General features: G+C 34.9%; 1 protein-coding gene across 16 annotated transcripts in view; it reads right to left on the bottom strand.

Annotated features, from left to right (window-relative positions):
- MEF2C (myocyte enhancer factor 2C) overlaps positions 1-27,906 on the bottom strand; it is a 172,534-nt gene that overhangs the window by 91,618 nt on the left and 53,010 nt on the right. For 11 of the 16 annotated variants that reach the window (XM_081826592.1, XM_081826596.1, XM_006744818.3 and 8 more), the window contains one exon: positions 5,881-6,073. In XM_081826592.1, the coding sequence (XP_081682718.1) occupies positions 5,881-5,934 (54 nt within the window). In that variant the 5' untranslated portion in view covers positions 5,935-6,073. Of the gene's footprint in view, positions 1-5,880; positions 6,077-7,899; positions 8,468-9,209; positions 9,348-27,906 lie in introns of those variants that run through there. The other 5 variants (XM_006744817.3, XM_081826595.1, XM_031040778.2 and 2 more) reach the window with 4 other exon arrangements.

Here is a 27,906-nt window from a genome sequence, read left to right as displayed (position 1 = left end):
TCCCCTGAAATTTTAGCTTAAATTCTAAGAACTGCCTAAAATACTAGAAAGCAGGAGAAAGTAAGGAGTAATATTCATTTCTTTTTAAAATAGAGTCATTTGAGGAAATCAGTAAATCTCTTTTATTCAGTTTACTTTAAAAAATATCAGATTTAGTTTAAAAACATCTGTATGTAGAAACCATTCAGAGGTTGTATCTACACTGAACATATTTCTCCAGGATTATTTTCTGAGCCCATTTAAGGTAATTTATAAGTCTTATAAAGAAACTGACATAGGGGCATAAGAAAAGAGAAAAAGTTAGAAAATTTAACAGCTACGATCTCTGAATTCTTTTTAGTCATAAGGGGATTCTCTTGTTCTATTAACAGGAGAATGCTGCTAATTGTCTTTAATTTGTGCTCCAGTTATTGCACTGATAATTACATGAAATTTTGTTTGCTGGCAAAAACTATTAGTGTGCCAGACCTGATGGAAGAGAATTTAAGACATTTAAAAATCCTTTTCCCTTAACTTACTATATTAGGCCATGACTGTGTTATTTGGCAAACATTTTTTCCCTTACAATTAGTCAAACATTTAAATGCCTTTTTATAACAAGTCACACAAATGCATTTGGATTTACCTCTCTTATCCTTTCAAAGTGGGGAAGCTGAGAATTTAAAATGCAAACATACACATATAAACAGGGTTTAGGTTAGACAAGCCTAATTTTTATATATCTGTCCTCTTGATACAACTGATATCACAGATTTCTAAGTCTAATTTGTTTGTAAAAAGAGTCATACAAGGGCAAAACTCATTTAAAAAATCTGTTTTTTTTCAGGATCGTATTTACTGGTACCATATGAAGGAGGGTAACATTATTGCCTGATTACTGAAGGTACTTAAGGGGTAAAAACAAAGAATACAGATGGAGACACTGAAATCGTAGTGTTAGAATAAGCTGGAAGCTGGAAGGGATAAAAACGGTGATAAGTAGCTCAAAATAACTTGGTCAGTAACATAACTGGAAAATAAGTCCCACAAGCTTAGAACTTGGAAAACTACTTCTTCCCATCCTTGTCAAAAGCACTGCTCTGCAAATGTCTGTGATTTTCCTTTGGGTCCACAAGCCATCCTCTGCCATCAGCTTCTGCCCTGAAAGGATTCTCTTGCTCCTTGTGAGCTTCCAAAGCCTCCTTTGTGCTCCTGCTCTGCTCTGCTCTGTTCCATTTCTCCTTCCAGCTACCCGATAGCCTTTTAAAGGTAAAACCCTCTTGAAATGAAGGTTTAGGTATGACACAGAGCAGGAGTTGCTTTGACGGAAGTCACATTAACTTATAACAGCTAATGGTTTAGAGAGCCTGAGTCTTAATAGGAACAGCTAATAGGTACATTTATTGGGCATTTATAATATGTTAGATGCTTTACATTTATCCCCTACTTTAATTATCCCAATGACCTGATGAGGTGGGTACTATTTTTTAACCCTTACTCTACTGATGAGGGAACTGATAAGGCTCAGAAGGGTTAAGTCACTTGCTGGAGGGTCATACAGCTAGTAGGTGGGCAGAACTGGGACCAAAGCTAGGTTCATATGTGTCTAAAAACCATGCTCTTCGCCATTATGTTATCCTGGATGCAGTATGATGTAACTGGGAAAAAGCAAAGACACAAAACCATGCTCTTAGCCATTATATTACACAGGATGCAACATGACATAATTGAGAAAAGCATGTTTTGTTTTGTTTTGTTTTAATCTGAAAGATGTGGGCTCCAAATCTTGGCCACCACCTAGTATTACTATCTAACTTCAAAGCTTTGCATGATCTGGGCCCTGCCTTGCATCTAATCTTTTCTCTCATCTCTCTAAAGTCATACACATCAGACTCAAGTTCCACGAGCTTTCCCTTGGCTCCTTAGCAAGCTCTTTCCGTTCTTAAGGAGCTTTGCAAATATTGTTCCATCTGGAATGTTGTCACCTGCCTAACTCTGACTCATGTCTTAGTTCCCATCTTTTAGCATTTCCTCAGAGAGACCTTCATCTAATCCCCAATCTAAATAAAGCACCTCTTGTTAATACTTTGATAATTTCACTCATAGCACATTATTTACAACATTTTTATTATATATTTGCATATCTCATGTCTGCTTCATCCCACTAAGCCAGGGATCCACAAAATCTGGCCCACAGGCCCAATACAGCCCATCCCGTTTTTGTCAGTAAAGTTTTATTCAAACACAGACACATTCATTTACACATTGTCCATGGCTGCTTTCGTGACTAGGGAAGAGGTGAGTAGTTGAGACAAAGACCGTATGGCTAACAAGGTAAAAAATATTTGCTATTTGGCCCTTTACAGGAAAAGTTTGCTGACTTCTGTGGCAGATGATAAAACTGTATGAGATTCGTCTGGTTTACCACTGAATACTTATTGTCAGGCACATTGCAATCTAATACTATTTGTTAATTTAATAAATAAATGAACTATTCAACTGTAAATGGGGTTAATAAGAATTAAATGAAATAATACATATGTAATTCTTGGTACATGTTGCTTTTATTAAGTTAACTGGAAATCTCTTTAAGATAAATTAAAAATTCATGATTTTATTTATTTTAACAAGTTAGCTTAAGTAATCCAACCAGTTTAAGTTAGAAATTGAGAAATAAGTAGTTTTCATAAACTCAGAAACTCTGGACAAATTTTGAACAATAAAAGAGCTGTTAATTTTTTTCCTTCTCTTAAACTATTTTATGTATACAATTGGAGTTTCTGAATTTTAGTTGTTCTCCTTACTTCCATTATGAAAAGCAGAGGAAGGGCAAAATTCAATTTAAACAGATAGCTGCTCTGTTTTATAGCAGTGTTAGTTCTTAATGATATTCAACTTATACATTAGCTTTGTAATATTTCATTTCACACTTTCAAGTCTCTATTTCTTATTCTGTAAAAACACACCCTGTTTTCTGTATAGCCAAATAAACACCTGAAAAGGCAGAGCAGACTTTTAGTACTTTTTAAGAAAAGATGACATTGAACCATTGTGTGAGGTTCTATTAGGGAGTCTGCAGTGGTGGAAGCTTCAAAAAGAGCAAAACAGTTAACATTTTTCTTTTCAACCTGTGAACACATAGTTTAAAGGAAGCCCAGGCTGGGGGTGCCTCCACACTTGGGATGATTTGCTCCTGCCGGTTTGCTAGTGCTGATTATAGAAGTGACCTACATCTTTTAGGTTCTCATGACCGCTCTTGTAGTAGGTGAGTGGTACACATAACAAACATTTATAAGTAGATGGATGTTGGGGACTGTCAATAGCCATCTAAAATAATCACTGAAATATACATTAAAACATGGCAGTTTTCAATTTTACCAAATCAATTTAAGAGGATGAGTGAAGGGCCTGCTGCACCTAAAGTGTGGAGAAGACTACATAGATCTGAAATTTCTATAGAATAAAATCAAGGAATTCACCTTCAACATTAAAAAAAAAATCTAAATTTAACAGAATTCAAACAATTTTTCTTCTCCTAAAATTATGACGACTTCTGACATGGATGAGAGTAACAGCAATTGTAGACACAACCATATTTAAATTAAGAAAAGATATTCAATTATTAGCTCAAAACCATGTGCTAAAATTCTTGCACCCCTGTTATGAGTTTTATGTTCCTTTATGTAGCATGATGAAAACTCATGAATTCAACCTACAGAAATTTTTTTCTTTCTTTGTAAGCAAAAGGAAGATACAGTGAATTTCATGAACCTAAAAATTACCTGGCATTATTAATGAAATGTAGGTACTAAGTCATATAATTTCTAACTACACTCAAAATAGATTCTAGTCCAAATAATTGGGTCTAAAGAGTCAATGGTACATGGTGTTCAATATTTCAAACTTAATTTCAATTTCAAGTTATAAGCCAACTAAAAAATATTGTGGTTTTATATTGACAGAATTACTACTTTTTGGCTTGACCCATAGCAATAAACAATGTGTAGGAAAACAATAAAGAAATCCATCATAAACCTTTATTTATCCTTTAGCTCAATTTTCAGCCAAAAATAGTTCAAGTCGTATGTACCTTAAATACAATAATTTAGGGGGTATAAACTTGAAAATCTAAAAAGTTTCTTTATCTCTTAATGACATACTGGCTTTGATGGCATAAAGAACAACTTCTATTCATTATAATTTACACAGGTAACAACTTAAGTGTCCACTGATGGATGAATGAATACAGAAGTGGTTATACACACACACACACACACACACACAATGGAACATTATTCAGCCATAAAAAAGAGGAAATCCTATCATTTGCAACAACATGTATGAATCTTGAAGGCATTATGCTAAGTGAGATAAGTCAGACAGAGAAAGAAAAGACTGTATGATCTCAATTATATGTAGAATCTAAAAAACAAACAAACTCATCAAAAGAGATCAGATTTGAGATTATCAGAGGGGGAGGGTGGGAGGAGGGAGAAACAGATGAAGGTGGTCAAAAGGTACAGACTTCCAGTTACAAGATAAATAAGTCCTAGGGATGTAATGTACAACATGGTGACCATAGTTAACACCAATGTATGATATACAGGAATGTTGCTAAGAGAGTAAATCCTAGGAGTCCTCATCACAAGGAGAATTTTTTTTCTTTCTCTTCATTGTATCTATATGAGATGATGGGTGTTAGCTGAGCCTATTGTGGTAATCATTTCGCAATATATGTAAATCAAACCAACACAATGTATACCTTAAAATTACACAGTGATGTATGTCAATTACTTCTCGATAAAACTGGAAAAAATATAAAAAAACTTAAACCACAGATCAGTTCTAGTCTCACTTGCAGTTCCAAAAAGACAGAAAGGGACAACCGGAGAGAGAGAGTGTCTTTATTTGGGGAAAATGAGTCTGGTGAGGGCATCTCCAAGGCTATCCTCTTAGCTTTCCTCAGAGTAAATGGCCAACAGGTAAAACATTCTTCTCTCCCATGGTCAAGGAATGCCTGTTTCGCAGGTTCCATTATCCATCTGTAATGGTTGGGATCTGGCAGTACTGTAATTTCTCCCATATTTTGTTATTTAACATTAGAATGCATACAAACCACCCAGCTATCCTTGTATCACCTAACTAAATGCACTCTCCCCAAGTGTGAAGAAAAATAGTCAAATCACAGATATTCATGATATACAAGTCTTTGCTGAATAGAGCATTTGGATAGATAAAATCTTTAGGATACATTAATGGGATCATACAGCATTATCAATGGAGTTGTAGAAAAAAAATTGTAACATCATCTGCCTCTTTGTTTATAAAATTCATGGTTTAAAGAAGATGGTGTGAATTAACTAATAGTTTTTGCCTATATGTTTTAAGTTACTAATACTTGGCGAGGGTGTTTGTTGTTGTCAGCACAATGCTAAATATTTTGAATACATTTCAAAGTCTCTTTTACTGTGAATACAATGAAAGCTATTTTCATAAGCCTATATTCTAAACCTTTAAATGGATGACCACAAAAGGCCTTGTTTCCATGAATATAAGAATATCTTTGATGATGCATGCAGTGTAGCAATGTTATGCTTATTAACTCTTAATTATTAAGCTATTAGTATTACAGAAGTACAGTTCCCATTCAAAATTTATGTCGAAATAAAAAGTGAACAATCATGAATGTGTAAACTATTTCTCTAACAGACAAGGTAATTTTTTTCCCCTTTACATATGATAGAATATTAGCATTTAAACTGGCCACATTTAATTCACTAAAACTTCTCTTAATGGATGTTTGTAAGTTCAAAATGTTTTCAGTATCTTTAAAATAGCTGGGGACAACGTAATAAATAGTCCATGTAAATAATGATACAGGAAAAAGTTTACCCCACTCACCTGTCTGTTACGTTCATCCATAATCCTCGTAATCTGAATCTTTTTTCTCCCCATAGTCCCCGTTTTTCTTCTCTCTCTCGTCCCTGAAATTATGTATTTTTTCCTTCCTTTTCTTTCTCCTTCCTGTTTCCTCCAAACAAATCTCCTTCTTCAGCACTTGCACTGCTCAGTTCCCAAATTCCTGCATTCGTTCCTGCTGGACAAAAGAGAAAAATTAAATACCACTTTAACAGAGAGGCGGTTTCATAAGAGCGATCATATTCTAATTTTTTAAAAAAGAGAACTATATGAAAGTAAGCCAATCAAATGAATGAAAATAAGTACTAAAAGCACATAGTATATCCCACGCAGGAGCATATCAAATAGGAACAGTTTGTTTTTATAATTAAAATAATCTCATAAGTAATTTAACAAGTCATTTAAATGACAAAAACTATACTTCAAAGCCCAACACTTGAAATGTATCTTTTGCAACGAGTTCCTTAATATTTTTTAATGAAATTAGGTGACTATTTTCACCCTTCTATTATGAAAAATTACCTAAATCAGAGAGTTAATGAACCTTCATGTACCTGTGTATGCTAAGTAGGGCAGCTAATTCATTTCTGAAGGGAAAACAATCTCGTGTTTTGACAGCAGAGGTGATAACGTCCCCTCGTTATGCAAATAGGATGGACTATTATGAAAGTGCTATTTGATATATGTAAATGTCAACTAATTTAAATCTAAATCCTTTAATCTTATTTTTAAAAAGTCACTGCCATGAGAACACTGTAAAAATAATATGGGATATTTAATCTTACATAATAAGCAGCTATCAGCAGTGAGATCTCCTTTTCCTCTTGAAAGCCCTTAAGCTATATCTTGAATACAAGAATCAAAAAAGATAATCATTCACAGAAAAGAAATGGTGCAAAAAATTAGAGTATTACTCCATTTATAATGATACTTTTTTTTATAACTACACTTTTTATAATAAGCCCTCAGTTCTCTAAATTTAAATATTTTAAAAAGACATATCATATGTCTTTGGGGAGTAAGATACAAAATTACAGAAGCCTGGTATTATATACTAGATACCTTTAGGTCATGAATTAAAATTAAATAAATGATCATCAATAATATAAAATAAACCCAGAGAACCCTAGTATTAAAAGTATGTATTTTACTTTGCTTTAAATTATATCTGAAAACACTTGAACATAATGAAAACGAATTGCCGTGAAATGTGGAAGTTAACAAGAAAGCATTCCACACTGGATTCTTCATTTGTATGCAACAGCTTCAATTATTCTATCCAGTTTTATGTCAAAGAATGCTACTACTTTACGCGTTGCTCAGAATTTCCCTGTTTTAGTTGGTGTCTGATCAGGGACCTGAGAAATTCCCACATGTATTATGTAATGTTAAGCCAATGTCCTGGCTATTTAATAGATTATTTGGCTTCAGTTCAAAGTTATTGGAACAGGAAAGCTGTTATACACTTGGTCAGATCATCAGCTGTCTTTTGATTTCTTTAATTTAATTTCTAAATTCTTTATCACCTTGAGTAAATTTCTTTAAATGAAAATTTTCTGTGATTATCTAATTGCAGAAGCTATTATGATATAATTAGTTCTGGTGGATTAAGTGCTGCTTAACTACTAAGACCATCCATTCTCTTTTGCCCAATGCCTTTCTATGAAACTGCAGCTCACTTGTGCCTTTGGGAATACTATATATGTTGAGTAACATCATGACCACACAGTGCTCATCAAAAATTATTACTCCAGCGGCAATTTTAAAATGTTGGAAGTAGTTCAAAAGTTTTAAAGAGTTATGTAAATAACACACATTTGACAAATACACATGAAAAAATTAGCTATAAGACATTAAAATCACATTAAAATATGAAACATTCACGAAGCACAATTGCATTATATATTCCCTGTTGCCACACACTGTCCATCTATTTATTTTTAGAAACTGTCTTAAATATCACTCAACTGGGCAACTTTCCTGTGTTTCCTATAGTCTTACCTTAGAAGCAAGCGGCACGTTAGAATGGCATTTCCCATGCATGTGCAAGACCCCAAAGAAACAGACAGGCTTCCTCTGTCACAGAAAAGCCAACCCATGGATCCACAGCAAACACATATGGGACAATTTCCTTTCTTTTCATTTGGCTAAGGCCGGTGGCACTATCGGCTTACAGGACTATGCCTGCCTAAGCGCTTATTCACTTTAAGGTGGAAGGTCAGGGTGAACAGATTAGAGTGTGGTGACAAGGCGGGGAAGACGAGAACTTCTACAGATCCTGGTTTCAAAATACAAATAACCAAACAAGCAGAGAAGCATCCCTCGAGAAAAGTCTCTTCAGAAAGGCAGAGAGAGAACTCCTCATGAGCCAAACTTAGAAGAGTTCGTACATATCACCACCCCGTATTTCACAACTTTGAAAGGAGAGACACTTTTTAAAAAGAGCAGAGCAAGGATTTTTTTTAATTCTTAAAAAAAGGTGGGAAATATTTTGCCTGAAAAAACTTGTATGCGTATATCAAATATATATATATAAAACAGTCAGTGAAAATACCATTAGGTGTATTTTCCTTTTTGAAATATGCAAGGTAATGTAAAGAGAAACAAGCTTAAATTTCAGTAAAATTAATATATTTTCTTGTTTTCCATAAAAATGAATATTTCTAGAAGTGTAGCCTTCTGAACATTTTTAAAATGCAAAACCTGATATTATTATGTACATATGCAGAAAACTACGTGATGATGATGCGATTTTTTCATGAAGTAAAATATGTCACGAAACGTGCCTTAGAACATTTGATTATGGATCACCACATTTCAAGGCTGTCAGTAAAAACTCAAAGAGTTAGGGTCAACAATAGCTCAGTAGTAGTTTTCTTAGTGTAACTACTTCTCTAAGCTGATTTTTATGCAAAAATTATATTGTAAGGTCAGTTTTAAGTATTAATTTGTAGGAGGCCTAGAGAAGCTGAAAAAGAGATTAAATAACTTTAGTTTTTAAAATTTGTTTTGTATGTATATGAAGAAAAGAATAGCTAAACTACATGTAGTAGAATTTCAAGTTATGCTGAGAACTTTCATTATGTACAATCAACCATAAGCTTAAAATAATTCCAGCAGCCTTGCCGCTACTTCTTTCCACATGAAAGAAGCATTCTTGGAAAATGACAGAGCTACATAGAAACAATCAGTAATTAAAAAAAGAAAAAGAAATGCTCTACCACAGTTACACTCTATAGAGCTACAGTCTTCTGCCTTTTTTTTTCTTTTTGTCAACCTAAATATAAGAAAAATAAAATCAGGCTGCTTACTAAAAAGGGGAACTTCATTATGGCAGGCTTCTGTTCACTTTGAGTTTGGCATAAGCAGACAGATGAAGGCAAAGTGGTTTTGAGACCCAAGTTGAGAAGAATTTCTTGTGGACAGATGCTAAAGATCCTTCTCCTACCCCAGCTCTCTCATTTACAAACAAGTTCCCTTGAGTGACACATACCTCCTCCCCCCTTCCCTGCCTCACTCTTTCTCGCTCCCTCCCTCCCTCCCTCCGTCCCTCCCTCCCTCCCTCCCTCCCTCCCACAAATCCCTCCCTGTAACACAGAAGAATCTTGACAGAATGGCAGGAAACACGCACAGACTGGTCAGGGAAGGATATGATGTCAGCAACCACGAACAATAAAAGGTGTAAAGGTGCTTCCTTCCCTAAACTGTTCCAGAAGTGTAAAATGGGAACCAAAACTCTTCACTTCCTTCTCTGAGCAGAACTGTCTGAGTGTGCTGTGCTGCACACCACACACAGAGAGGCCTTTGAGAGGTTCAGATAAGGGACAATGACAGAAATCCAGACATGGGGATGCAATTTTTTATTTCTAGTTTTAAAACACCTAAGAAAAATCCATTTCAGTTCTAGGTTAATATTTTGTATGACTTCTTTAAGAAATAAAAATAAGAAAACAAACAAGTTAACTTTGGTGAAGTAGGAGATATATCATAATTACCTTTATCATGCCTCACAAAAATCATCTGACACAGCTAATGCAGCCGTATAATCTTAATTTACTTTTTGAGGCAAATGAATTCTATACAAAGAGCCAATGCCAACTGGATAAATTTTATTTTTGGTAAAAAAAAAAAAGAATTCCAAAAACTGTCCCCCCAAAATATATCAGTGTTTGTTAGTAAGGCACATTGGTTACTTCTTTGTACCCATAGTTTAAAAAAAGATATAGTGGGTGGGGAGAATAGATGCCTATGTTACTGAAGGTCTCAAAGTTCTTTTAAAAAATTCAGAGTAAGAACCAAAGAAACTAACATAAACTTTCAGTACATAGTGAAACTATTTATTTCAGTCTCGTCACTATTAGGTTCCTTCTAACATGGAAATGGCAGTCTACCATAAGTTTTCTGTAGGAAGAAAACCACATATCAAGTGGATCTGAGTCATCTTCAGATTTCAATCATCTTCCCACAACACTTTGATTTAGAAATTAAACACAACCTTCAGTTATGTGTTTTGATCGTAGAGTGAGACTGCCATGCCACATTAAAAGATGTGGGAAGAAATTAATTCTCTTCTGCTAAACTTATCTTTACAAAGCATGTATTTGCTATGATAAGCACAATGCAGTCACTTAAATAAAAACAGCCCATGAATAATGATAAAACATTAAAATATGTGCTGTCAATTTGCAAAGAAAGAATTCTGGTTTTCTTTTACTCATATTAGCAAATAACTTCTTCACTGACTCACGTATTCAAACACTAGCATCTCCATACAATGTTTTATAAAAACTCAAGGCTGAAAACCAAGAACACTGTATCACACAAGAAATACTGTTAAATAAATACAAACTGGATTCTTAGTAAGGGACAAAAATGATATTAAGCCCAGCTGCTGCAAGCCCGGTATTACTAATTCAGATAATTAAATGATCCAATATTATTTTAAGTGGAAAACTTTGCTCATTATGGTACATCTAGATACACTTAACTTTCTACCTTATGATATGTTTGAAAGACATATGAGACATGTAATTATATTTTGGTTAAAAGGAACAAGTAGAACTTTTACTTTTTTTTTCTGCTTAAGAGGTATTTTGAACTTCAAAAGATATAATAATTATTATTCTTATTGTTACTCAACTATGTGATGTCTTACGAATTGGGGGATATTTCCTTGGTCCTGAAAGTCATTCTTCTACTTCTAAGTTTATGATGTTCTATATAGCATGTTATGTTACCCTAGCTATGAATGCAAGCTGAGTTCATTTTAGACACATAGCCAAAACTTACTCTTCTAAAGATAATAAAAAAACAACCTTTATTTACCACTGGATAAGTACCATCATGCCAAACACAAGGTTATTTCCTCAATTCATTTCAATTTAATGTTAGTATGATGGGATTTTGAGTCATCTTCAAGTCTATGTAACATAATATCACACACAAATAATAATGTCATCTGTCTGTTCCTCACACATGCCATGCTCCTTCCTATCACAGGGCCTTTGCATGTGCAATTCCCTCTGCCTGGAATGTTCCTTCTTCCTCTCTGTGCCTCCTTAACTTCTTCCTTTCCTTTCCATCTCAGCTCTAATTTCACCTCCTCAGGAAGCACTTCATCTTTTCTTGACTGCAACAAATCCCCCATTAAGACACAGAGCACCATGTCTTCCTTTGTAGCACTTGTCATAATTGAAATTGCCTGTCTTCTTCAACATCTGTGAGCCAACTCTGTATTGTCTCACTTTCGTATTCCCACTTTTGTATTCGCAGTATCTATCCCACTGCCAAACCTATATAGTAGGAGCTAATAACTTAGTTGATTAATGATTTTAAGATTTTCATCTCTCAGGTGTGTTTTCTTCAGTTGTTATTTTTAATGACTACTCCTGAGAACATTTTCGTATATATAGAAGCAGGCTGATAACCTCACTTAATCTTTTGTCATATTTATATAGCACCTCATATATGGAAGAAGAGTAATTTATACTGAGGAGTGGAAGTAGAAAGAATTTTGAAGTTAGGAAGCTCAGGTCTGAACTTCAGCTTGTTGTTCCCTACAACGAGTTAGGAACAAACTTTTTTAAAAAAGATTTTATCCATTTAACAGAGAAAGAGAGAGAGAGAGCACACAAGCAGGGGGAGTGGGAGAGAGAGAAGCAGGCTCCCCGCTGAGCAGGGAGCCTGATACGTGGCTTGATCCCAGGATGCTGGGATCATGACCCGAGCCGAAGGCAGATGCTTAACCAACTGAGCCACCCAGGCGCCCCCAAACTTTCTTTTTTTTAACGATTTATTTATTTTAGAGAGAGAGAGAGCGAGCAAGAGTGGGGCGAGGGACAGAAGGAGAAGAAGAGAATCTCAAGCAGACTCCCTGCTGAGTGTGGAGCCCAACATGGGGCTTGATTCCACAATCCTGAGATCATGACCTGAGCTGAAATCAAGAGTAGGATGCTTAACCAAGGGAGCCACCCAGGTGCCCCGGGAACAAACTTCCTGAAGTGCAGGATGGCTATGGTCATTAAAGGTGGTATTATAGCTGAGGTGGGTCTATAGCAGTACTGGGAACGTGACCTACTACTTGTAAGACTGCTTCAGTTTTGAGACATAAAATGAAAACCATATTATACCACGAGGCTACCAAGTGAATCAAAGACCTTACATATACCATGAAGACTTCACTTTGCAAAGCTAATGATGAGCAAGTTCTAACATATAATGCTTCATTTATTCCTTAACAATAATCATTATATGAGGAAAAAATTTATAGTGTTATAAAAATTAAGAAGTTTCTCTTAAGTATCAGTCATGGAAGAGCTTCAGGCAGCAAAAGTAGAAATAACTAGGGAAATATATCAATTTTCCCAATGACCACGGCTGCTGAAAACTCTACATTAATGCTTCCAGTCCTACTTTAATATCTTTCCCCAAGGACAGAAGGAGATGAAATGTATGTCAGAAATATAATAAGGCTAAAAAGGAACTCGTTTTGAAAACCTCTGCAATTAATTTAATAAGTGGGCCTAACCTGCCATTATCACTGACATAAATCATTTTATTTACACAGTTCTAGAATTTAGAAGACACATACCTTTAAACAACTGTGTTGCATTAGAAACAATTTACTAAATACGGGGGAAGCACAGCTTTCCTGTCATGGTTTTCCATGGTATATTTTGTCTCGAACATTTTTTTCATAATGCAGCTTAAACAGCATTCTCCATTCCCCATGCCAAAAAAAAAAAACAAAAAACAAAACTCCAAATGGTCTAAATATGTCAAGAGCCTTATGCTGTTGAACCACACCACAGTTTTTTGTCTTTCCATATCATATTAAGTAATTAATTCGTGGTTCTACCATGCCTTTGTTTTCCTAATTTTTCACAACAGTGCAGCCACCACGTTTTCTTTCAAAGGCCACTTAATGATGTGGCAGAGCTTACCACAAAGGTAAATCCTGCACTGTCTCATCACAAAGCAAGAGCTACTATTTAGCATCACAGATTATGTTCTGTTCCCCAGCTGTAACCTCTCAGTAAGGATATGCAGCTGGATTTTTTGTTGCTATTATTGAACAAAGCAAGTAAAGCACTATACAACACCAATATCAGTGAACACAAAATTGTCAGCCCCAAATCAAGCTAGGCTTGAAAGGGGAGAGGCTGCTATTATACATTATCATATTATAATAAAATCTGAATTCCCAGGCATCTCATAATCCTGTCAGAAAAAAATTTTATGTTCATTATTTTCTTAATCTTTAATGTATCATATTTCATTATTAAAACGGAAAGAGTCTATAAACCTCTTTCTCAAAAACCTGTATGTACTGGACCGAGTTTTCAGCCTTACCGATACATCAGTGTGTGTGTATGGGTATGTGTGGAGAGAACATTTTCCTGCAAAACTGCAGCAAATGGAAAAACCACATTTTAGTCTTTCATAATGTGATGATAAAACAGTAAGAGTACATTTTAAGACACCTGAGTAGTCATGAGTATTATAACCAGTAAGTAATCACAGTATTACTAAGATTGTGATATGAATGGTTAACAAGACATTCTAAGTAAAGGCTTTGTTTTATTCTGTATTCAAATATACGTTAAACAATTGAAAATTATGTCCTTAAAAATAATCTGCCTCTGTTGTTATTTATTTTCCCCTCTTTATTTAATACTTAAAGATGAGCTTTAAATGGAAATACAAATGTCCTCCTGTCAATGTTTTTGTTATACATTAAGCTTGATAAATCACCCAGTATTTTCCAATGAATGTCATTTATTTTTGTCTCTAGTTGAACTTCAGAAATTTAGAAAGTTTACACAAAAGCCTTCCATCTGATATATGTAATATTCAAAATACTGTAATAATGTCTCTCAAAATATAGATATTTGATCTTGCTGTTACATGTGGCTCAACATGGAAACCAGTGATTCATCAATTTTTCTATTCTCTTCATCTCTTTTACAGCATCCTAATCAACCTAATTAAGGCTTTGTTCATCTGAAACCTCTGATGACAATTTGTTTCACTCTATCCCACTGTGGTCTTCTTATAAGGAGAATTAAATCTGATCTTCTGACAGCAATCATTAAATGATCCCAACTGGCCCCAATTAAGCCACATGGCTCACGGGCTTCCATACCGTCAAGTACCCAGTTCTCTGTTTCATTTGCACGTCATTTTTTACCTTGGTTTATTTTCTTAAAGCCAATTAAGTCTGTGTCTTATCAAGTGGAACTAAATTTCCGTGTGTACACTAGCTTAAGACACAGTGCATCAATTGACTTTGCAGTCATACTGAAGTATATCACACAGCGTTCCTAAAGCCATGCTCTCTAGCCATAGTACTATTAATGAAAAAAACAAAACAAAACAAAACCAAAAGCAACCAACAACCCACTTTAGATTTACTTACTCATGCTGAAATCGACACATGTACCTTCTCAAAATAATATACATATTCAAACACTTCTGGCTAGCATAAATCGATAATAATGTTCCCTTGGCTTATTTACAGTGATCTTTTAATAGAGTAGTATCTGCATTTAGTAGGGTTTAATATTCTTTAAAAAAAATTTTGAATTATCTCTTTAAGACCTTCTAAAAGAGCAGTACCAAAGTAAGACTTCTGAAGTTAACCTTTCTTACCCTTAATTTCTGCTCTAATTTTTTCACATATGCTCAATTGTAAGTTCTGTAATGATGTTCGCAGGCCTTCCTATGAATGCAGGTAGCCTCAGGATTTAGAGCTCATTGATTGTGTGCTACTCCAGGGAAATGGCTGATTAAAAACAGCCTCATGAGGAGGAGTAGCTCCTATTCACATCTGGCTCATCTTATTCTAAACGCTAATACCTGTATGGAAATTTGACCCCTAGCTTCGGGTTTGGAGAACCACACTTTACAGAGTCCTCTACCTTAGATGTGAGGGCAGAAACACAGTTAAATTAATCTCAGTATGACTGGTGTTTGACACAGTTTCTGAAGGCCTTAATCAATTATCTTGACTACTTTTCTGAGAATATAAACAAATGTGCTGTATTTTTACATCTATTCTAATTATAGCTATCGCTGATCATCTGTTGGTATCTGATGCCGGCTATCTGTCACAGTTCTCAGAGCAGATGGATTAGAACATATATGTTCATCCTAATCATATATTAAAAACTGACATTAGGATAGAAAACTGAAATGGATGCTATGCATCTTATTGGACATTAACCTTGACGGAACATGTAATTCCTTTTATTCCTTGACCAACAGATGCAACTACAAAGAAAAAAGAAAATAGAATCTTTAACATACTGACATTTGGAAACACCTAGAAAAAAATGGTACGTGCCTTTTCTTTATGACAGTTAAATAGTCATCTACTCAATAAATAACCGTCCTTCTCTTCAAAAGAGAAAAATTCAAAATATTTATTACAAAATGCTGATGATTTAGAAAATACTAACAACCTAACAACTGATTAACTTTAAAAAATGTATAATAAATATACTAAAATTTTAGCAATGCAAAACAGATGCTGGGGTGATGTATTATGAAATATTTCTCACTGTATTATAGTAATCTCCAATAAGGTTTGATGTTAATTTTAGAGCATGCTTCTGCTAAAAAGGGCAAACCCTGCAACAGATTTAGTACAAAGAAGCTGAAAATATCCTGTGGAAAAAAAAATCTGTAGTGAAATCAGCCAGCCCAAATCCTGCCATTACTCAGCACTGCAGTGACGTGCGGATGTTTGTAGTGGTTTGAGGAGCCAGCAGGGGTGGAAACTCTACGTACTCGACTTCAACATGATTGCAATTGAACCTCATCAAAGTAAGAGCTCATAATTTGTCACAGAAAACAGCCAATTAACATATGTTAGAAAAAGGCTTCATAAAGATAATATATGATTAAAGACCCAGTGCAGCTGTTGAAAATCAAAACTATGCATTTAAAAAAGAAATCTCAGCCTGAGCTTCCGTATGGTTAAACTGATAATGGCTACTATGATTTTTTTTAAAGTAGAAAAATATAATTACAGTGCTTCTCATAAGTTTGGGGTTATGGCAAGGGAGAACTGGGTACTGTGGTATTATTTACTATGCCTTACTTAGTTCTATAAATAGTTGAAGCCCTTGCCAAAACTCTGTAGTTACTTTGTTATAGTGCTATTTTAAAACACAGACCTTCATTGTGAGCTAAATGGCCTTCAGGATGCACTTTGTAGTTAGAGCATTCCTCTCAAAACTATATCCTCCCTTTATCTGCGCAAAACTCCAGGACAAGAGGACTCTACACGATAGCCCTGCTTGCTGTAAAACACACTAGGGCTGTGTAACACACGGTTTTCATACTTCAGAACTTCTGTCAGGGTTGTTGGTCAGGAATGCCGACGGTTAAAGGTGAGAAATGAGACTCTGGTGCACGTATGCGGTATGTATCTCCTAGCACGATGTATTACAGACTACCTGCTACAGCTTTGGAGCAGATGAACTACGTGCAACTGAATGTACATGGTATATTCTCCTCAGAGATTTAAACTAAACTTTAGCTTGGACCATGTGGGCAAATCGAATCCTGGTGACACTGATGTCATCGGAGACTATGAGCCAAGATCATGATGCTTAATCTTACAGATAGCAATGAAAAAGTCTGGTCTTAAGTTACAGAGACAATAATGTGTCAAGCATGATGCCAGGTACCAGGGACACCGCTGTGAACAAAACAAACAAGCTCGTGGTGTTCACGAAACCTACATTTTAAAGGGAGAGAGAGGCAATAAAGAAGAGCACTAATATGATGATTATAGATACAGAAAGAAAATACCAGAGGTGGACAGTGCTGTCAGGGAAGATGACATCTGAGGACAGACCGAAAACACGGATGGAGCCAGGCAGTATTTGGAGGATGACGACTCTAGCTTGATTACACCATGAATTCTCTGCCTGTCACGGTTGCTACAAATGGCTAATCCATAGTTTCCGAAACCTCAATTTCCTCATCTACAGAATGGGAATAATAACATTTATATTCTTTGATAAGGTTGTGAGGCTTAAATAAAAAACAGCACTATATTCATTTGTAAAAATTCAACTGGATGCAATTCAATTTCATAAACTGTGTAAAACTGTTTTCTTCATTTCAGTATTGTATAATTTCATAAAAATTATAAATACTTTGAAGCACCGATAATAGAGTATAATGCAAAAGTTTTCTAAACTGATATGAACTGAATCCAAAGATGTGAAAGGTGTGAAAGGACATTTCATTAAATCAGTGTCCACTGATTGAAATAGTTCTTGGGCATAAAAGTTCCTTTTGCAGTGTTAAATATGCATAGTGCCATGAACAATCTAACAAATACAATGTAAAACTTTTGCAAATGTGAAATACAGAAATATATATTTTAAACTGTACCTTCTTTCTTTTAGAAATAAACAATCTTACAACATTACTAATGTACCTGAGTCACGGGGGTAGGTTGATTTATTTCCTCTCTCACAGGACCCAACTCCCAAGCAATGAGCACAGTTTTGATTAAGATCTCAGCGATATTTGAAAATCCCAGTGTCTCACTGTATGGGAAATGTTCACATCTTTGGACATACCCATCTAATGAGAGTAAGCTATGTAGCCTCAAGCCAAACAGATTAATTTCCAACTTGGAATGAATAGACAAATTGAATCATCTAGTATTTTTTAAATTAAAGCATTTTTAAGAGGAAAAATACAAAATTAAGGATTGTGAATTTTAATAAATAAGAAATTACAGCAAAAGGCAATAGACAAACTTTAATTTTAAAAGTTGTTAAATAGAAATGTCTAACGAAAAACCAGTATTTTAAGTAAAGAGAGGGGTCAAAATTTCCTATGCAACCAAACTTTAAGAAATAATGGGTATATACTTTCAGTTCTCCCTCCCCTGTGATTTTTGGGGGGAGTAGCATAAATTTGATCATGTACTGCACTAATTTCTTTTTATTTCCTATATAGTGAACATAATTTATAAGTTTTAAAATAGGATAAGTTGTATAATTTACCATGAAGCCTAAGTTAACACTGATCTATTATCATTTATAGTTGATCTAATGCCCCAAAAAAGAATCATAAATTTGAAAAGGTTTTTTTTTTTAAATCAAAATGTTCTTTCCTTCCCTAAATGAATCATGATGTATTTATTCTAATAAAAATCAGCATAGTGTTTGATTCTATTCTCAGTGTTAACCAATATTTCACACTGCATGCTCATCTCCCTTCCTATCTTGTAAAATGACCTTTGGAGGACACTCACCTCCCTCTCCTAAACCCAGTCATGATTGCATGCAAAGCAGGCATGTAAATCTGAGTTTCTTCTCTCTCTTTGTAGCCTTCCCCACTCCATTTTTTCATTTCATCACCTTCCTTTATCTCTTTTCCCACATGTTTAAAACTGAGGGGATATGGAAAGTGAAACTGTCAAAGAGCTAGGAATAGAGGTGTTCTCAGACGAACAGAATGTTTCCTCCGTACACCCAGGCAGGGCAAGTGTGCTGCGTGGGCCGGCCGTGGGCCTGGGGTAAGCTAAGTTGGTTCCTACGCTGAAGGCCTGGCAGGGGGCTCCTTATCTCAGCATGTCTACACATTCTGTCCCAGGCTATTTTCAAGGATAGCCCAATCATCCTTGGCAGATACTAATACTTGGAAAGTATTACAGTACTTCCCCTGTAAAAAAGACCATGCTACCACAGATCAGAAGTTTACTGAAATGAAGTTTTTAAATCCTGATTCTCTGAAAATTAGGATCTAAAAGAAAGCACCCATCAGTGGAAGCAAGCCTATGACTCTCCTTAGAAATCCCAGCCTGGATTCCAAAGATCAGTGGTTCGTAAGGATTATAACAAGCTATTCTTAAAAAAAGAAAAAAAAAAAAAAAAAAAGTCAGGAAATTAAAAAAAAAAAATTGAGAGAACAAGTTTCTTTGCTGCAGGACTTTTCATATTTTTCAGTGTGCTAGATGCCAGAATCTGTGGAGTATTTCCAAATGTATCCAGAATATGTTTGGGGAAATGCTAGCTTTAAAGAAAGGAATAAGCTTCTTTTCTCTGACTACCGAATACACTGAAATGCCCTAAACCAACACACTGCTCAGTGCCTGGCTCAAGAAAAACATAACAGTATTGTTGAATAATTGATAAAACAATGGAAAACTGTTCTTTTAGCTTTACAAAGAAGTACAAACATGATATCAAGTGCAGAATATTGTTGTTCTTTTAAAGTAAAAATACTAATAAAATATTTAGCAATTAGTGCAATATATTTCCAAAGCACCAAGAAGTGGTAGAGTATGGTGAAAAGAAAGCTCTATTTGTAATCAGATTCTTGGTTGGGTTCTGCTACCCACGAGCTGCAGGTCTTTGGGCCAGTCAACTGTTTTGAGTCTCATTTTCCTCAGATACATAAAGGGAGCTAGGTGCAATTTCTAAAGACCTCTTTCAAGTTCCTAAATGGTAGAAATTTGGTAAAGGTGTAAGACAAAATGACGTCAAAATGTTTCTCCAAAGATATAGTCCTAGAGAAAAAATAAACTGACAAAGATGTTTAATTGCCTGGGTAAATAGAATTGTTTTTTCCATACTTTTTGCTTTGAAAAGTTGGTTCACATCAGCCTCAAGCACTATAAACAGTTAAGACTAAGGTTACATTATACACTTTGAACCACTAATCATATTTAGAAATTTAATAATTAGCTATGAATTATAAAATACTTCCTATAGCACCAAAAGCTTTACAAATACAAACCCCAATCCTCACGGTAACCTATGAGGAAGGCTATTTTAATCATTTCTCTTTTACAGAAAGAAAAGCTGGAAGACAGAGAGGTTAAGTTACTTGTCCAGGGTCACACAGCTCCTGTTAGGGTATATGTAATTATAGACTACATAAATCTAGTCCCAGACTCAGTACTCGAACCACATACTCTGCTACTTCTCCATGCAGCAATGTACTATTCACGAGAGTGCTTTCAAGTTAAAATTCTTTGCAGAAAATGGGATGTTCAGAGGGTTTTAGTGGAATCTAAGAAGTACTTTTAAAATCAGTGTTCTTTAGGGGTGCCTGGGTGGCTCAGTCGGTTAGGCTTCTGCCCTTGGTTCAGGTCATTATCCTAGGGTCCTGGGATTGAGCCCCGCATCGGGCTCCCTACTCATCAGGGAGCCTGCTTCTCTCTCTCCTCCTCACTCATGCTATCTCTGTCTCTCTCTCAAAAAAATAAAATCTTTATAAAAAAAATCAGTGTTCTTTAATTCATCTAACATTTTCTTATTTTTTTAAAAAGGTTTTATTTATTCATTTGAGACACAGAGATAGAGAGAGAAAGAGAGAGCATGAGCAGGGAGAGAGGCAGAGAGAGAAGCAGGCTCCCCGTTGAGCCAGGAGCCCGATGTGGGGCTCGATCCCAGGACCCTGGGATCATGACCTGAGCCGAAGGCAGACGCTTAACCATCTGAGCCACCCAGGCGTCCCTAACATTTTCTTATTCTTGATGGCAAAAAGAATTTACTTCACTATGCCAGGTAGGGGAAAAGAATGACACTTGAGTTAGTTACTTGTTATTAGCATATCATCAGCATCAGCAGGTTCCCCCCTCCCCTTTTCTACAAATGAATGTGGTTGCTCACAAGGGAAACCAGGTAAATGTCTATGAATAAGCATATATTCATCACGAGTCCTGGGCAAAAACATGAAAACAGGTGTCTTCCTGAGGATGGGTCAGGAGAGTCAACTTTATTCATGATTAAGATGAGTATTACAAAGAGTATTACAGATATCTTGTCTCCAGGCTTGAGGCAGTCATCTTGCTCTCCTTTACAGTACCTTGGGTAGGTTTTGAACCCAGATCTAATTCATTCTGGTATTACCTTGGTCATTAACCCACCCCCACTCCCCTTTCTGTTCCTCCTCTTGTTCTTCCTTCTCTTTATGCTTTTCCTTCATCTCCTCAAATTATTGTCTACCACAACATTCTTCTCTATGCAGTGCAGTTTCCACTTTAGAATTTTATACATTTACCTACTTCTTTAGAATTCTTTGTGTTTGAGACTTCTGGCTATAACTATGCAATTCACACTCTTTAAATATATTATTTTAGAAGTAATTTTATGTATATCAGCTTTATAAGACACACACCTAATAAAAGATACTATTAATTGTATAAAAACAGTTGACATAATTGGCAATATATTTATAATTGTTGAAGAAAAATCACAGACTTTGGTGTATTACAGAAGTTCACATCAGTTTTTCCACAATGTATCACAGAGCCTTGCTCTGTCAGAGCCTACATAGTGTGAGGAAGTAATAGTTGTATATTTTCAGCATGTATCAGACTGTTCTCCTACTTTCATAAGGAGAGCACTGTGGTACAAATATAGGTACACATATATTCATTTATGTATTTATATATGTTATTGTACCAGCTGATGAGCACACTGGGTCAGAGCCATTCAAAAACTCCATGACTGACAATGACCCATTATATTCAAGCTTGAATTCAATTTAAGATGCTGGGCCATTGACTGGGCAAAGTGAAAGCTCAACATGGCTGTTTCTATAGCCCATGGACTTGAAGAGGGCTTTCGGTAAACAGGAAATCTCTGAAAATTCTAATCCAGTAAGAAAGGACCTGTTGGCAAATATTGCCTTTCACAGTGAAGAGACGTCTGGAATAATTTTTATATCGGAGTCACTCATGCCTGTCGGTGAGTCTGGCAATAAAAGAGTTCTGAGAAGTACAGAGGTGACATCACTTTTACATGCTAGAAAAGTGAACATTGCCATCAAGTAACTAGTTAACATACCAAATCATTATTTGGTCACTTTTCTGATGATCCAAAATTCAAAATTACATAAAAATGGTTGTCTTATATATTTTATGAATTGGAAAACAATGAATATAGCACAATTTCTGTTCAGTTCCTTAAAAAAAGTAGGATAAATATTTAATAAATGTTTCTCTAAACTTATTATGGAGAGCTTCAGGATGGGCTTGAAAATTTCACTTTCCTTAAACTGGATCTTTAGGAGATCCATTTTAAAATTTATCTAAATTTTGCCATGTTAGAAAAGAGCAAAATAATCTATTTTTTTTGGTTGAAATATGTATCTATATTTCCATTCAACCAAGGTAAGAGTAGAAATGCCAGACATTAATACTGGCAGAGGCCATGCAAGGTCATACATTTTCTCCTCCTTCAGATAATACCATCCCCAAATTATTTCACAAGGATTCCACCTCTATTTTTAAGGCCTTCCGGAAAAGAAGCAACATAACCTTCCTCAGTAACCTATTTTGATATTTCACAACTCTCACTCAGGAAATTCTGACTTATAGCTAATCCCTCACAGAATACTTTATGCCCACTCCTCTTGTTCTACCCTCTATACAGAGAACAACATTTGATGATCATGTCCCTCATGTCAGACACTTCAAGACTGTATATTGAATTATACGTGTTTTTGTTATCCTGCCCTTGCTTTGCTTTCTATTTCCCCCCCATATTTGCAGCTATTCATTTCAAGTCATATCTGCCTTTCACTCTCTAGTCCAAAAATATATGTAGTGCTCAAAACAGGCTCTTGTTGTATATTCCCATCAAATACATATTTTTAATTATCTACACAATGCATAAATTTTAAAGCCAAAGTTTATCTTTTCATTTACGTCCATTTTGCATTGTTTTCCCTTGCCAGATTTGGTTATAGCCAACTCCTCTACATTTTGTATGTAAAGAGTTAATTTGTATTTCCTTAGCTTCATAATTTCTCACCGTTTTTTCAGTTTACCAATTTTACCAAGGTCACGCTGGCTTCAGATCCTATCTTTCAAGAGCCAGACTTCACACTCTTTATATAGGACTAATTAACGTTTTTAAATTTAGTGGATAAATTATTTCACTATTCCTTCAGCTACCATTCAAATCTGTATGGTTTAGAGAACATTTTTCTTTTTTTTTTTTTTTAAAGATTTTATTTATTTGACAGAGAGAGACACAGCGAGAGAGGGAACACAAGCAGGGGGAGTGGGAGAGGGAGAAGCAGACTCCACGCAGAGCAGGGAGCCCGATGTGGGACTCGATCCCAGGACCCTGGGATCATGACCTGAGCTGAAGGCAGACGCTTAACGACTGAGCCACCCAGGCGCCCTAGAGAACATTTTTCTAATTTATGAATGAATATGTCGTACAGGACAAAAACCAAAAGCCTTGGAAAGTTGAGATTATACCTATTTCTTCTCCTTCACACCCTATACTGTAGTTTAAAATATCCTCCTAGGACCAGTTTTTAATGATGCTGTGTTGGTTCATACTCACACCCAGGGTGTTACAGAATGTATACAAAATGTATAACAAGTCATTCTGATTTTTCCTTCTATATTTTAACTCTGTAAGTTAGTTACAAACAGTGGTTCCCTGGGCCATCCTTTGCTTTCTTTTAAAAATATTATCATTGATAGTTACCTTCTAGTTTTTATTTAAAAGTTCTTAAGAATAGTACCTGGTAGCCCTGCAATGGCATTTGTTACAAGAATTCCTGCTACTAAAATTATCTTAGGTTTAGCTAGACCTGCCCAGGAATTCCTATTTGCTTTGTTTCTTAGTATCACTTGATTCCACAGGTTGTAGATACATATGTTACATTTCCTATGTACGTGGACACAAGCATGAGTTCATTTTGTTGCTTAATAATGATAAAAGATAAAGCAAAGAAACATTTCATTCATTCCTTCATTCTAAAGTTTTTTTTTTTTTTTTAGTGCTTTAGTACGTACTGTGTTTTAGGCACTATTTTAAGGGATAAATCAAAGAATAAAAATAAAACAGATAAAAAAATCACACCTTTGTGGAACTTACAATGTTCCTGGCATTATCTATATTTACTTTCACCTCCACATAAAAAAATGGGCTTTATTTTATCCTTTGCTGTTGTTCTTGTTTGCTGGTTAAACTGAATGAATTTGTAAATACCATACCTTAATTTCTATTCTCCTTATCAAATTTTAATCCTTCACTATTTCTTAGACCTTTCACTTCCATACTGTTTTTAATTTCTTCTTTTCTCATAATGCTTTTAAAATTTCCATTCTTCATATGGGTCTTTCTTTAGCCAACCAGATACTCCCCTCTCTTTTTAATGTTTGTGATACTAGATGAAGTGGTGTTTGACCACTTGTGCAATCTTCCAACCTATATTTTAAATTTTCTAAGAATACTTTAAAAATATTTCCAACTCCTTTGAAATATGCTCCATTAATAGTCATCTTTTTCTACTGAAGAATTCTTTGGATCTTTAATTCCTGCCTGTGATTAGATCCTAAGAGATTATGAATATTTGGCTAATCACCAGGTTTGACAAAAAACTAAACTAATTAATGAATAATATTGTCTTAGTTTTACTGAAAGAGAAAAAATTCTAGTAAATCAAGAATGCCAACTCACTTTCCTGTTTCCTGCTATATGTCTGGGTAGTCTGTGACTGTAATATTTAGGTACTTCTACTATACAAGGATGAGAGCAAGTGATCAATGATTCCCTATTGTGTAATAAAAGATAACATTAAAAACAGAGTGCAATTACAAAAATCAACCATATGGAAAAATATAAAGATACACGGTGAGAAAAATCCTTTCCTGAGAATTTATAAAGATAGCATTAGGCATCAAAATTATAGTAAATAAAGAAGTGGGAGATATGGTGATGATTTATTTGTCACAAATTTAGTTTTCATTAATACGTTGAAAAAAGTTCTCAGGAGGAGAAAACAGTGAGATAAAAAAGCAAACAGCTTTGATATGTGGCTAGGTATATGCCAATATGCCAGCTTCTAGGTAAATTTTTCATGTATATATGAGATCCTAAATAATATTTTTAAAGGTGATATTCTTGATTAGGATCTCAATGGCTTTTGAAGAAAAGCAACTTATCCTCTTCTAGAAGCCTTGAAATTAGGGATGGGTGTCATCCTACAGTGTAATGTTTGAACTGGAGAAGGAACAGGACAATGCTCAGCCATCTACCCATAGAAATTTCTGCCCCTTTCCCAACCTTGTCCTAGAAATTGGAAAAAGGTATGGTGCAGAGACAGGCACATCACTGGCAACTGGCTAAGAGTTAAACAGACGGAGTTGTTTTAGAACCTAATATATCGGCTGGTGATGCCTTGTTAATGTTTTCCTATCTCATTTCTTTTTGGATGCAGGGCTTTGTAAAATGTCTCTTTATTGGTTTTTTTTGTGCGTTTTTGTTAAGTTTTTTTTTTTTTTTTTAAATCATGACATGAAAAGCATTTCCTATTTGGGTCTTTGTTCTATTAGCTATTTGCCTTTCCCCAAAACTGTATTTGAAGCTTAAAACACCGAAACATAGACACACTCCATCACTTAATACTGTGTATGTCATTTAAATTCTATTTGAATTAATCAATGGTGTACCAATGGGTTGCTAGAATTGAAGTTTAGAATCCTACTGAGACATTGTACAAAAATGATACCAATTGCTAGGTAGACCATGTATGCTACACAATCACATTTACATAATTTTAATATTTCTGAAATTCAATTTTTGTATTTCATTCAATTTTTTCTAAGACTCACTTTCTTCACTACCAAGTAAGATATATTAACTAGGTAATATACATGTTTCTTCTATGTCTAATGACAGATTTTATGAACTACTGAAACTAATATCTATGATTTTCTTTAATCCATAAATTATCATGTTGGGAGATTCTATTTCAGATTGGCAACATGGAAAAAAAAGATTTCTAGAATAAAATTTGGAATTCTGGCAAAAGTCTTCATTTATGTTTGATATTTTATATCTCTGAAACAATTTTTAGTCATCTTAGCGAGAATGTTAACATTGAATGAACATGTCCTAGGAATATTATTTCTATTATTTCAGTTGGATTTCACACTTGGATAAGTTTGTAATCGTGTGTCCTATTACATTTCAGTTCAGAAAAAAATCAAGGAAGAGAAAACATATGAAACTACCCCAACTTTTTACTGCAAGTAAGTAGCAAAACTAGGTTTTGAGACAAGGGAGCCTGACTCCAGATTCCAGGTTCTTCTTCCTCTGTTAATGCTGTCGCATGTATTAGGAGGCATCATAAAATCTTAAGGAACTATTTCACCACCAAATTTTCAAATTTTATGTGAAAGTCCTAAATCACCTGACAGGGAATATGTCTAATTCAATGCATTGAGGATCTGAGCTTTTATCTAAAAATAAATTTCAACCTTTGGTTCTTAGTAGATTAGAGAAGGGTGTTTCATTTTGTTTCTGTTTGGCTTTTCTACTTTATTCTTAAAAATAGGGTTTAAAATATATTGCTATTTGTAGTTTAAATATAATGCACCAAAAATACTAAATTTTTCTCTGATTTAAGTTATATTTCTTAATGTGCTTCTATTTAAAGTTATTTCAAGGACAACTTAAATAGTGTTATAGGCTACTAGCAGCCATTTATACTTATAATTTATAGCCAGAGAAAAGATACCTCTAATTTTCCATTTGGTGTATGCCTTAGTAATGTAAACATAATAAGGAATTCTGATTATATAGATCGACAATGAATTGGAAATAGGCGCTGGTAAAGATTAAATTTATAGGTGAACTGATGAGAAGTGCAGTATGCTGTAATTTACTGAACTTGCCTTACCTCATAAATTTCTGTGTCCTTCTTATCAAATGATTCTTAAGGTTCTTTGTATGAAAATAATTCACTTTGTGCACTTAGAATGACCCACTAATTGGAAGCAGCTTTCTAATACTCTATATACTTGTGATACTCAAAAATGTAATGACCAGTGAATTTGCTTTAATTCCAAAAATTAACTAATTTGGACTGCTTGTAAAAGTTTAAACTAGAATGAACATTATAAAGAACTGAATCGAAATGTCAATAGCTTCTATAAATGCTTTTGTCAACAGCTGGTTTAAATTGCAACAAAACAAAACAAAACAAAAAAAACCCAGAAACAATTTAGGAAGGAATAGTTTTTCAAAAATGGATCCACATTATGGAAAAAAATGCTCTTCCTTTAAAGCCATTGTTCATTTCCTGTATTGAAATATGATGTTGAAGCAAGTGTAAGAAATTATGATCTTCTTAGAGGCTTTTAAATAAGCCCTGGGTGGCTCAGTCAGTTAAGCATCTGCTTTTGGCTCAGGTCATGATCCCAGGATCCTGGGATCAAGTCCCACATTGGGCTCCCTGCTCAGCAGGGAGGCTGCTTCTCCCTCTGCCTGCCACTTTTCCTGCTTGTGCTCTCTTTCTGACAAGTAAAAAAAAAAAAAAAAAAATAAGCCCAATCTCCATCACATGAAATTTCCTTATCACAGGCATTTCAGTACACATTATGACTAAATATGAGATTGCGATGGGCAGGAGAATGTTTTAATAAGATAACAACTTAACTATTCGTCGTGGTCTTTTCCACTCATTTACCTGAATCTTCTATGCACCTCAGTTCCCTTC

Source organism: Leptonychotes weddellii, chromosome 7 (assembly GCF_054177405.1).
Source record: "Leptonychotes weddellii isolate Sample4059 chromosome 7, ASM5417740v2, whole genome shotgun sequence".
NCBI lineage: Eukaryota > Metazoa > Chordata > Mammalia > Carnivora > Phocidae > Leptonychotes > Leptonychotes weddellii.
This window is presented reverse-complemented; position numbering and strand designations above follow the sequence as displayed.